This window comes from Phyllopteryx taeniolatus, chromosome 16, assembly GCF_024500385.1.
Source record: "Phyllopteryx taeniolatus isolate TA_2022b chromosome 16, UOR_Ptae_1.2, whole genome shotgun sequence".
In the NCBI taxonomy this organism is placed as follows: Eukaryota; Metazoa; Chordata; class Actinopteri; order Syngnathiformes; family Syngnathidae; genus Phyllopteryx; species Phyllopteryx taeniolatus.
Window position 1 is genome coordinate 11023526 of NC_084517.1, and position 12955 is coordinate 11036480.

The 12955-nt window shown below is 38.7% G+C and overlaps 1 protein-coding gene across 1 annotated transcript; it reads right to left on the reverse strand.

Moving 5' to 3' along the window:
• Window positions 1-200: 200 nt before the first annotated feature.
• LOC133466392 (SEC14-like protein 1) lies at window positions 201-12087 on the reverse strand. The gene is made up of 17 exons (XM_061750036.1): window positions 11976-12087; window positions 9467-9666; window positions 9229-9313; window positions 7703-7852; window positions 6956-7087; window positions 6618-6746; window positions 6291-6465; window positions 5426-5535; window positions 5038-5227; window positions 4682-4770; window positions 4519-4589; window positions 3506-3677; window positions 2309-2443; window positions 2058-2192; window positions 939-1190; window positions 621-799; window positions 201-474 (listed from the first exon to the last, which is right to left on the reverse strand). Exons 3-17 carry the CDS (start codon window positions 9289-9291, stop codon window positions 369-371), a joined length of 2088 nt encoding a protein of 695 aa, XP_061606020.1. The 5' UTR covers window positions 9292-9313; window positions 9467-9666; window positions 11976-12087; the 3' UTR covers window positions 201-368.
• Between the last annotated feature and the right edge of the window lie 868 nt (window positions 12088-12955).

Here is a 12955-nt window from a genome sequence, read left to right on the forward strand (position 1 = left end):
TTTACATGATGTTTAGATAAACTAAAAATGTATTAAGTGGAAGAAAATTGTTGAACTGAGGCTCGAGCATTTTCTGCAGAAGAGTACACTGACATCTGGTGGACAATCAAAACAAATTCAGTGACCATACGCCAAGTACAAACTGCTGCCTCCTCATTTGAGGTCATGTAATGACCCAATAAAAGCACAGAAGACTGTCCATTGATTGATTACACTTTAATGCAATTTTAAATACACAACACAGATTGACCAAAGTGCCCATTGTCTCTTCAATACTACAGCAAAACTTCAGCTACAAGAATAATCCAAGAATTCTTGAGCACTGCTACCCAGATGTCAGTGGGTTCGAGTTCACTGTCGAGATGATGCTACCTTGAGACAGTTGAGCTGGCGTGTGATTGGCTAGAAATAGTAGTGGACACACTGAGCTGAGAGAAACCACTATTACTGGACTCCAAGCTGGTCATGGATCCCCTAGAAAAGCAGACATATCGATTTCTTTACACTTTTGGAAGTCAGCCTCGATAGAGGATTTTTTTTTTTCCTTAAAAAAAATAAAGAAATAATAATAATAATAATAAAAACAAAAAACACAACCAGCGTAGAATAAATGAACTGACCTGATGTCTTGGGAAGCCAGCACCTCAGTATAGTACATGATTTTACATTTGTGGGAGGAGACTTGCAGAGAGGCCAGCACATCATCCACACAAGACAGGCTGGAGGCCGAGGCAGCCGGGGAGCTGTGAAAGCACCACTGGAGAATGTAGCATCCACGCCAGCGAGTGATGTGAGAGCCCTGTTTGAACAAAGCAAAGCTGCAGGATCAATATGAGGCTCCAGTAATGGGGATAGGGGATAGTGGTGGACAGTTTTGAGACATGTTTGAAAATAAGTCTAAAAATAGAAGACATATCTACAGAATGAGTTTCATTTACCTGTACACTCTCCCCCTCTCTGCAGGTGAGGGATTTCTCCACCGGGCTGTAGTGTTGGCCCAGCACCCAGCTCTTGTCTAACAGCTGTGAACTGCCAGTCCCTAAGGAAGTAAAACCATGGGCTCCAATTGTGTCTTTCTTTGGCGGCTGTGGAGCCCTCTTTGAATGATAGATGTTGAAGAGCACATCCCCTTTAGACACATCAAAGTCCCAGGTAATGACAGAGGACGCTTCCATGATCTCAATTAAAATCTGAAGGCATATAGAGAGAATGGGAACCGAACAGAAGACAACAGTTAGTTATGTGATATTAATTTCGCAATTATTTTTCTGTAAACTTGATGTGTACGTTTGTTCCAGCAGGTGACACTTTAGGACACGTTAAATGAAATAGCAGCTAAACTCCCTTCCTGCCATTTAATTCAAGAGGACTAAAATAGTTTTTAAAAAGATTTTACAGCTCAGGTTTGACTTTTTTACCTTAAAAATATCAACTAATGGGAGGTATTGATATAAAAATGTGTTTATTATTGTAGTTGTTTAGATTCTACTTTCTTCCAAGTGGTTAGATAAGTACGGTGGCCTGGAAGTGCAAAACAATATAACAAATTGCCAAACACTTTAACATTTCAGAAAACACAAAAACAAAAGCCAAAACACGAACATTTCAGAAAACAAAAACAAAAGACGCAACACTTCAACATTTCAGAAAACGCAAAAACAAATGACGAAACACGAACATTTCAGGAAACACAAAAACAAAAGCAGAAACACTTTTACAAAAAGACGAAACAAATTACAATTGCAGAAACCCGGAAAGGGAGGAGCCCATTTCACAAAAATCTTTGGAAATCCCACAGCCTTTCTCGGCAAGACCCGCCCCGCTGCAACATGATTGGCTCCTGCATTGCGGGAAGGGTAGGCTACACAGATGGAACGTGATGTCCGTCCCTCGTACCGAGCGAGAGATCTGTTTTTGTGTTTTCTGAAATGTTAAAAGTATTTCGGGTTTTGTTTTGTGTTTTCTGAACTGTTAGTGTTTCACAATTTGTTATATTGTTTTGCACTTCCAGGCCACCGCAGATAAGTGACAATCTTGCCATAGAAACTTGAATGTACCTCGTATGGAACTCCCTTGAAAATACTGGCAATTTTATATATGGAATCGGTCAATAATCGGCTGTCTTCAATCTCCAGCTCCTCTGCTGCCCTGTACAAAGACTTGGGGACTAAACCTCCCTCGGGGATGTCACACTTCGGAGGGGATGAAGAAAAAAGAACAACTGCGTAAACCAATAAAACACCACTTCAAAGTATTACATGTATTCAAATGCAGTTCTTTGTAAAGGGCGCAATTCAACCAAGCTTACCACGCAGTCCCCTCCCAAGAAGTCAGGGATAAACGTCTGGTCAATGTAGTTCACCAAACCTCCTGGACCCTGGTAGTCATTTGCAGCATAGACAAGGAACTTCTTACGAGTGTTTTCGTTGATCAGAGGGCTGACCTGCAAGTCAGACACCAGAACATTAATACTGAGTCTACTGTAAAATAAAATCAACATTTTAATATATATAATTCATAGACGTAATTTCAAAATAAATGATGAAAGATGTTTTTGTGTTCTAGTTTGATCATTGGGTGGTAGTTATACAAACAGTACTTTATTATAGAATTCTTCTACTGTGCCCTGTGACTGACTAGCGAACCAATCCAGGGTATTGTCTGCCTTTCATCTATAGTCAAGCTGGGATCAGCTCCAGCATACCTATGAACCTAAACCGTAGAAGCAATTAAAAAAACTGGAATCTATTGTAGCACATTTGCATTATTTACACATTGCTTTGTTTATTGCTTTGTAATTGTGGGATTGTTGCATGCAATTTATGACTGCATGATGTAGTCAACCCATGATAGGGGTTTGTTTATATTTCATAACATTAATTATATTTTCTTTCTCAGTACAAATGATAATAGTAACTGCACATATAGGCTTTTGTACCCACACAGGCCTCAACATTAGGTACTGCATGCTGCACACTACAATAAGAACAAATACAAAAGCTGCATGAAAAATTCTTGACCTACCTTTCAAGCTATGTATCCACCTGTTTTCAATCACACATTAGATATCTTTGTGTTCAACGAAACAGACCTAGATTTCACACTGAGTGTGTAAATTTGTGAGTAAATTGAGACGAGATCATTATTTCAGCATCTTTCCTTTTGGTGACATTTTTGTTTGATTAAGTCCCATGAGATCTTTTGATGTAAAATATGTGCCTTGGCTCTAAAACGTTTGGGAAACTCCATGTAAGACCTCTGCCACCATATCTGTCCGATAATAAAGAAAATTTCAATTAAAGTGAGTTATCTACATTTGGCCATTTTGAGGGAATGAGGACTTACATTCTACATGGTGACCTTATGCAGAAGAACTTTACCAGAGAAGAGCAAAATATTAGAAGCATCTGTCAGTGTGATGCAACGCAGCTCTTGCATTGTATTGCATTCGATTCAGCAGTGGTACCTAATGTTGGGGCTAGTGAGTATCGCTTTTTATCCTCACCAGGGCCCAGAGCACGGGAAATACTCTGGGTGCTTTCAGCATGAGCAGGCGACCCAGAGTCTCGGGGTAGTTGGCCTCCACTACTTCGATGATTCTCAATAGAGCCTTCAGCCCTGGCCTCCACAGATGACGCATGTTAAGACCCTCCAGATCCACCAGGCAAGTCCAGCAGCTGGCAATCATAATATTTTCATGAAGATATACGTCACAGAAGCAATTTTTCTAACTGCCTATATGCTAATACAGTGGTGTCAAACATGCGGCCCCGGGACCAAACCCAGCCCGTCAGTGGGTCTAGCCCAGCCCATGGGGCTAGAGAACACATTAACCGCAATTTTTCAATAAAAGTAACTGTTGTTGCTGTTTTTATCATCCCCTGGAGGTCACACTGATGACCACTTACCACTTAAATGACAATTGTGAAATTGGCTGTTACTCAGGATTTGACAGCTGATATTGATGCCATTGCGAAGGCTAACAGCTGTCAAATTTTAGGAGCTAAGCAAGCCTACTTCATATAAAATGCTGTGCCGCTGTGAAGAACACAGTTCAGCTTCAGCTGAAAAGCTTAGGTTTGGTGGAACCCTTTTATGTTGTTTTTTTTTCATCCACTGCCACAACGAGTAAGTATTTTTATATATAAACACATTTACAAGTCAGGGAGACAACTGCACCCTCATTCTGAGATGTTAACACTTTAGTTATTATGGTGTGATGAGTCAGTTGAGGTTGTCAAGATTTCCAGATGGATGTAGAAATTTATGTAAATCCAAAATAATTTCTAAATGTAATTTATTATGTAATTTATGTAATTTTAGATTCCTCATATGATTTTAAACAAGATAGCAATCTATAAATGTGAATATTATCCAAATGTACATGCAATTATTTCCCCAAAACTGGAATTGTAATTATTTATAGCTTATTAAACCGAGATCGAATTGCGGTGAATGTGGCCCCTGAACTGAAATGAGTTTGACACCCTTAATCTAATGCAAGAAAGGGGAATTGACCTGATTGGTCGACCAAAAACTGTCGTGTTCTCCTCACAGCGCCTCAGTCCCTCTTCATTGATTGCAACAACCTGGGTCATCAAGGTAAAGCATGAATGTCAGCCATGATATTTGTATTCAAAAGGGCTGAATCATGTGTAAATGAGAACTTAAACCCTTTTACCTGTCTCACCAGCACCTCTTCTGTCAAGGCACGCATTAAACCCTTTGTGTCCATGTGCCCCAAACGCAATATATACAGAGGGCGACCATCTAAACACACAAAGCTATGGATCAGACAAACAAATGCATGCACAAACAAGTACTTCCATCAAAATTAAATGTATTTATATTTTCAACGTATTGCTGGGCATTGATGATTTGTGTTTAAGACTGATAAAAGACTCATGGAAACTATGACAAGTGGTACTAAGACAGTAGTTAATAATTTACATGCCAGTCCAAGTTTAACTATTTGCAACAAATGCATGAGTAATCCCCTATCTAAATATGCATTAAGAGGACAAACAATGATTATGCCTCTATCATTGTGGTGCCAGCCTCCAGTGTAGTAGTCTTGGAGAAGTTGAGGACGCTGCCATGAGTCTAATAGGAAATCCACTTGGTGTTGCTTCCTCCATGTGAGTGACTGGCACAGAAGCTCTCGAGCCTTGTCAAAATTGAAATCTGTGGCTGTAAGAAAGCGCAGCACATGCTGATCCTTTGGAATCTGTAAAGCAAAACCAGATGGTTCACCAGAGCTTCGCCATAAAAACATAAACCTACTAAGTTAGATAAAAATCAACATATCATGAGGTAACCGGGAAACCAACACATGACTTCTATTTAATTAGTAAAAACAAAAAATGTGTGAACAAAAACGAGTGCGGAAAAGCAGAATGATCTATTCAGACAAAATGTATGTAACCTTGCCGTTGTGGGTCTCCTGGAGCCACTGCCGCAGCCGAACAAGACAGCTTTCCTGCAGAGGCGTTAAATCACCTAGGTAACGTCTGATGTAATCAGCATCCAACTTGTCTGCAGGCCAAAACACAGCGTCAGTTTAGCACATAGTCCATTGGATGCACTACAGAGACTCGGGCACTTTTAACCTGTGTGAAAAATATAAAATAGATGAACAGAAAACCTGCTTAAACAACATGCACTTGCAATGTAGAATTTTCGGACAGTTTCCATATGGGTAATCATTCTTTTCATACATGTATTTGAAGTAGGATGTCACCAAAGAGACTACAGGTGGGTAATAATCCTGTAAATTTAGACATGGTCATGATCTACAATAGGCTAACCAACCAAGACAGTCAAGATTTATGAGATTACAGGTATGTAAATTTGCAGATTATTTCTAATCTGTAAGAAAAAGAGGTACATTAGGGATTCCTTTTGTCCTGCAAGGTCTAATCTATCTATGCTAAAATATCACATAAGAGTAATTCATTTCTACCTTTTCCAGGCCGCATTTGTTCCCAAGCTGTAAAAGTACACGTGGACAACATTGTACCCCAAAAGGTACAATGCTGTAATTTATGTGTGAGGCTTGCAACTGATGCAAATTTGCAGTGGTGTAGAAGTGTGCTAAAGGTAAGGTATTTTTAAGATTTCTTTTTTTACCTTATTCAAAACTAATAATTGTATCTTATGTTGTACTGTCTGGTGATGTCCCTGACCAGTGTTCATGAGTATTTGCAATAGGGTGTATTTTTGGGGACACTAATTGTAAAAGAAGAATAGCGTACTTGTTGTTGTTGTTTAGTATATATTGTCACACTGACCGTCAGGAGAAGGGGTCAATATTTCTGTGGGGTGGTCCTCGTCATAGGCATGCAGCACATTTTTGACACCGTCTCCAGAGATGACTTTGGTAGAAGATGGTGGAGCCCAACGGGGTATGTACGTTATGCCCTCTTTTTCCAGTTCTGTGAGGTGATACTGAATAATTTCTTTACCCTACCACACAGAAAGGACACAAGGCTTAGGATCAATGGGACTCTGAACATCAGCAGAGACCAGAAAGTGCAGGCTCAAAAGATTTGAACAACAACATGAACACAACTTTAAATCTTTAGGGTCAGAGGAGTCACATCAACGAAAATACAAACCTTTTCTATGCTACTAGCATACTGTTTCATCGCTATCTTCTCTGCCATGCCTTCAAAGCCAAAAAAGGATTTAACGTCAAGGCTAGCCGTCTGTTCAAAACATGTCCACTCTTCATTCTCAGGATGAACCTGTAAAGCAACACCAGAATGTTTTATGCTGTAGCTCCACTCTGTTAAGTTTTACATTCCATGTTATACAAAAAGCAAAACAAATGTAAACATTGTTGTCATGTTTCCCCAAATAGTAGTGCAGTATTTGACTCATGTTAAATAGAACAGGAAGAACAATGGACGAACTGGTGACAATATATGGAATTTGGATGGGATTTAATGCTCACCGTGTATCTGCAGCACTCACAGGAAATGACCCTGTTGGAAAACGTTTCATTCTGGACCTCAATGACGAGAGTCCGCTCTCTGCGGTTCAGTGTGTTCTTTTGGATGAAATATAGGTAGTCTATACCAGCAATCTTTATGTAGAAAAACAACATTCACATGGTCAACACAAGAATATTCCAACAAAATATAATGCGCATGAATAGTCTACACACCCCGTTCAAATCCCAGGTTTTTTGTGATCTAACAAAATGAGACTAAGATAAATAATTTCAAAACATTTTCCTCCATTAATGTGGCCTATAAACTGTTCAACTCAACTGAAAAAACATTAAATCTTTTCGAGGGTGAAGCAAAAATAAACCAATGAAATAATATAGTTGCACCCGTAGTATTTCAGTTATTTTTACTTGCCTCCTGAAAAGATTTTAAAAATTAAATTGAGTTGTAGAGGTTAGAAGTCACATTAAGGCTGGGAAAGTTTTTTTATTATTTATTTTGGTCTTGTTTTTCTGTATCACAAAAAGAAGCATTTGGACAGGGGTGTTTAGACTTTTTATATCCAGTGTGATTAGTAGCTCAATTTTGCATTATCTGCTCATATGCTTCAAAATGTAGCATCATCTTGGCATACTTGAGCAAGCAGAGTCCATTGATTCTTTCAACATCTAATGTATGTACTGTAGGTGATAGCGTCAAACTAGATTTTCTTATGGCCCTCAAAGAGAAGTACATGAAAGCAAAGATACCCGTTTGAGGAGTCTAGGTGCATCAATGTCAATCCTGCAGCGCCTCTCGATCACCAGTGTGGAGCCATCCTGGCTTTTGCTCTCACTGATGATCTCACTGTCTACAAACACTGGGATCAATGGACACTTTGGGAATCTCTTGTTGTAAGCCTGAATGGGAGAAATTAAAGTCGTAGGACCTAAAGTAAGTAGAGTAATTTACTGTGGTAACAGCAAATCAACAGCTGTAAAAGTACATGAATAAAGATATGGTCAGGTACCAAAGAAGCCTAGTTTATTGATGACAGTGCTAACACAAAATTACATCATACAACAGCAGGGAACTCTGAAAAACAATACTAGCACTAACACAATATGAGAGTTACCAGTAATTATTTTATCTTAAGTTCAGATGTTAAGATGATAAGTTGTGTTGTATAAGTACTTGCATAAATCAATTGTAGCAACAGAAAACCAATGACCAAATTGCATTAATTTTGCAGTTGATGGCTTTTCAACTAGGACAAACTTGTTGTAGGGTTATAATGATACTGACAATAGTATTCATAAAAAAAGATGAGTAAAAAAATGAAAGTATTACTGTAATTAGGACAATTGTCAGAAATATTGACTGCCAAAGGAAAGCTGAGTCAATGTTTAATGAAAAATCTTGGGGGTAAATAAAAGTGTCTGTAGGGGGGATGATTCATTTGTCTCAAAGGAGCTGGAAATCTACAAGAAAGTGTTATTTTATTATCCCTTAGAGCAAGGAGATTTATTTTAAGAGAAGATTTTCATGGGGTCCAACAAAGCATCGGCGGATGTTTTCTTGAACTGTGGATTGAAAGAGTTATAGCTGGTGTCTGCAGTGCAAAGTGTCACGGTCTTTCACCTGCATTGACATGTTGCGTAAGCATGGTTTAATGTATAACGTCAGGCAAGAAGCAAAAGCAAAAAGAGAGAGAGGAAAAACCTGCTCTAACTACGATAAATATTTACTCTGCACTTCAAATTTTACATACAACTCCTGACCTGCACACAGTAGAGACAGCTGCATCAATACCATATTGAATCCAGCCAATCATCTGAAAGTTAAGGCTTGTGTGCATAAATACTGTCACAGATGGCCATACTGGCACCTCCATACTATCAGCTACTAAGTTACATAACCGTCTGTAAACTGAAATAATATAACTCAAGGGCTTTTGACATACTAAAGCATCATATGAGAAGTCAATAAAACAAGACCATCATTAACTCGTTCAATTGAGTGGCGACTGTTTTGTTTTTGTGCAATTCATCAATGCTAACTGGGAAGGTATACTCAGTAGTTAACAGGAAATATTTTATAGGGACATTTTTCACAGAACACTGGGGTACGCAGATGATCATGAAGCAGTAAAAGCGCCACCAGCATGACACAAAGTCAGTACAAGAAGTAAAAAGGCCCAGGTCCCACTGCCTACAACAAATCCAAATGCAATAGAAACCTACAGGAAAATGACACCTGACTTGCAGTGTGAATATTTAGGGACAACACTACTCACTGCCATTATTAACTCAAATGGATGTTTGTAGACCCGAACAGGTGATTGGTATTCCCGCACCATGGCTGCAGCTCAGTCCCCGTCCCTGTTAAATAACCACAAAAATGACAAGATGACTATTTGTTCCATGTTCCTACCTGCCTTGAGTTACAGTTAGGGTTCGCAGTAGTCACAGTAGTTTGCAAAAAGCCTATACAACATTCTAACAATATTCTAAGGAGTAAAATGTGTGACTTACAGTGATGAAATGTTGATGACTCGGTTTAAGATGTTTCAAGTTACTGATCCATTTCAATGTCGCCCACACTGTCAGCTGGAAGAGGAAATGCTTTTTTGCCTCATTGGGTGTTGTAAAATGACAAGCACTCTGACCAGATGCTGATTGTGAACTCCGCCTCTTTCAAGCCAACTAGACGTCACACAGCAGCTCTAGCAGCCCTGGTAGAAGCGGACAGTTCGGTGGTAAGTAAATGTAACATGACATCTAAGCTTAGACAATCTGCATTCACAACAGACTTAACAGTTATGTAAGGGGGGAGGTGTGAGAAGCGACAGAACAACAATCACTTAACAGGCTGCTTCAAGTATATATACAGTCGTGGATATAAAATGTCTACTCAACCCTCTTCAAATGCCGGGTTTTTGTAAAGTTAAAAAAATAATAATAATCAAGACTAATCATTTGGAGGCTTTTTTACCCCCTTTAATGTGACCTATACCCTGCACAACTCAACTAAAATTAAAATATTTTAATGCGGAACATGAAAAATAACAAACTGGTTGTATTATGCACACTCTCAAACTATTTTTTGCAGCACTTTTGGGTTTTATTATAAAGCACTGTCTTTTTGTATAAGAGTCTTATCAGTGTGGCACATCTTGATTGTAAAATTGCTCCAAATCTGTCAGATTGCAAGAGCATCTCCACCTGTGCACAGCCCTCTTCAGATTCAGCTCTGGACTCTGGCAGGGCCGTTCCAAAACCTTAATCTTCTCCTGGTGAAGCCATCTTTTGTTGATGTGTGTGTTCATTATCATGCTGAAAGATGGAAGTTCCGCTTCATCTTCAGCTTTCTAGCACCAGAAGCCTAACCGTTTTAGGGAAACACTGAATGGTATTTGGGACTGTTCATAATTCCAGTTGGAAAACAGCCCCAAATTATGACGCGGCCTGCCACCACTACGCTTCACAGTAGCTAAGATATTCTTACGGTGATGAACGATGTTGTGTTTACACCAAACAAACCTTTTCAAATTATGGTCAAAATGTTCAACCTTTGTTTCACTGGACCATAACACATTTTGGCAAGTTTCAAGTGTGTTTTTGCAAAATGTCGCTGGGCTTGTAAGACAAGGCTTCCATCTTCCATTCCACATAGCCAAGACAGAAGATAGTACACATGTACTGCATGAGCAGCCAGTACTTGCCAGAAATTTCTGCAGCTCCTTCAGTGTTGCTGTTGGCCTCTTGACAGCCACCATGGCCATTTGTATTCTCGTCTATTTGTTGACTTTGGAGGGATGTACAGTTCTTGGTAATGTCAATACTGTACCTTATTTTTTCCATTTGATGATGACTGTCTTCACTGTTATAAGAGTGTGCGCGCACACACATTGTCTCAGTTGTATAAAAGGTTATAGGTCACATTAGTGGTGGAATTTATTTTTTTGGGAAAAGATCTTGGTCTCATATCACAAAAACCCAGCATTTGAACAGGGGTGGGTAGATTTGTATATCCACACAGAGAGTTAGGGATATTAGGCTTTCAGGTGAAATTTCAGGATGAACCTAAAATGCACTATAGCCTTTACAGGTGAACCTTCTTTAAATGTTTTAATATGTACAACTGTTCAATCTTTCAGATCTTTTTGCAGAACTTGCTTTTTCTCTAACAAGGAGCTGAATGCCAAAATACACAACAGGGGGTTGGTTGATCTATGAAATTTCCAAGGATGTCAACTTCAAAGTCTCTGTGTGACTCCTCCAGTCTCTCTGTATATTTGTTGCCATCTACTAGTGACACTCCACTCACTCTGGAACCATGCTTTTAGAAGCCTTGCAAGGTTGCGGTCTTGTTGATCAGTTGATTGGTGTTGTCTTAGTCTCGTGATGTCAAAATGTGAACAGCATGATGAAGAGGACCGTTAAAATACCAATTTTAATGAGACCAGGAACTGTATTGGTCGATTCATGGATCAAACGCCTGTTGTGAATGTTGCCGTTCAGCACGTTGTGCAAGAAGTACTGAAACATTGAAATTACTCAAATTAAGTTCAACTGTAAAGTAAACCGGAGAAGTACTTTTTAGGTTTGTCATGAAATTTCACCCAAAAGCCGAATATCTCCTAGCTTTTTGTGTGTATCATATTTAAATGAATACATGCTTATGACAGTTGATCTGAGTTACTGTATATACAATGACAATAAAGATGCACCAATCTAACAGTAGTCAAACTAAAAAAATAAAAAAAAATACAAAATAAAACCATTAAGGGGCAAATAAAGACTTTGACATTTGGGTGCCTGACATATAATGATACTGTTGCTTGGATCTAGTAATCAGTTAAATATGAAATATATTAGTCATCATTCATTTACCCCAGTGACTCTACTAAATCCGCCTAATACAACTCACAGTTCAAAGTAAATGTATTTTTTTTTTATCAAAGCCTGAAATATTTGCAACGCAAATGACTCATGCGTAGGATTAGTTTTTCAAAAAAATCAAAAAACAAATCATTATTACCGTGTTGGAAGACTTAGCTCGAAGGTGCTTAGCCATCAAATTCAAGTGCCAGCAACAAGCCAGCTTCCTGTATGAGACCGGAAGTTAACAGACTCGTGACCGGCGTCACTCGTCGCCGTGACAACTGTGATTTGCGACAGTTATATTGTCGAATTCATTTATATTGGCAGTCAAAAATACTGTTATTATTGTGTGACAAAGCGTTTTATGAACCTATGTGGTGTACTTTTTAAAACCACTTACGTCAGAATGACGTTTTACGCAATACTTATGAAGTACAAATATTTAATATCAGACACTTTGTAGACATTGTCTTGTATCTATTATAATATTGAAATCTTTATGACGTTTTACGCAATACTGATGAAGTACAAATATTTATTATCAGACACTTTGTAGACATTGTCTTGTATCTATTATAATATTGGAATCTTTTTTTTGGGGGGGTGGAGGGGTGGACAATATTAGTTTCGTAAGATGTTTAATCGTTATCACTTCCGTTTATATATATATATTTCCCTTATAAAATAATACAAGACCCAATCACGCTGGTGGAAATTGCTCTGGAAAATGTCAACACCCAACTTCCCATTGCCTCGCTCATTACCTAATTATTAGACTCCTTAGTACACCATGTCTAATTACCAGCAATAAACACGCTGGATAGTCTTCTCCTGAGAGGCATCGAATTTTACACACCTGCTTTCTTTATTTAGTGTTTGCTCCCTCACCAAAAAACATCAAATCATCATGCCAGACGCGTGTACAATAGCAAACACAAACGGTGTCGGAGTATTACAATAGCAGCAACAGAAGAAATAAAATAAGTTCCATCTGCATATCAACTGAAATGTAGATGAGGTTCATCTTTGTTTTCTAGATCAGGTTTTATGGGAGGAAGGCATTTTAGGGAAGACGGTAAATAATTTGAAGTAAAATACTCCCTGTTTGGTATTCAGCTGGTGAGAGAGCAACATTGT

Bases quoted from the DNA above. Each gene is read 5' to 3' on its own strand.
- LOC133466392 (XM_061750036.1), bottom strand. From the start codon at position 9,291: ATGGTGCGGGAATACCAATCACCTGTTCGGGTCTACAAACATCCATTT. The intron at 5,228-5,425 runs GTTACATACATT...TTTGCTTTACAG, and splicing joins AGGAGACCCACAACGGCAAG to ATTCCAAAGGATCAGCATGT. The intron at 2,444-3,505 runs GTGAGGATAAAA...TCTGACTTGCAG, and splicing joins TTCCCGTGCTCTGGGCCCTG to GTCAGCCCTCTGATCAACGA.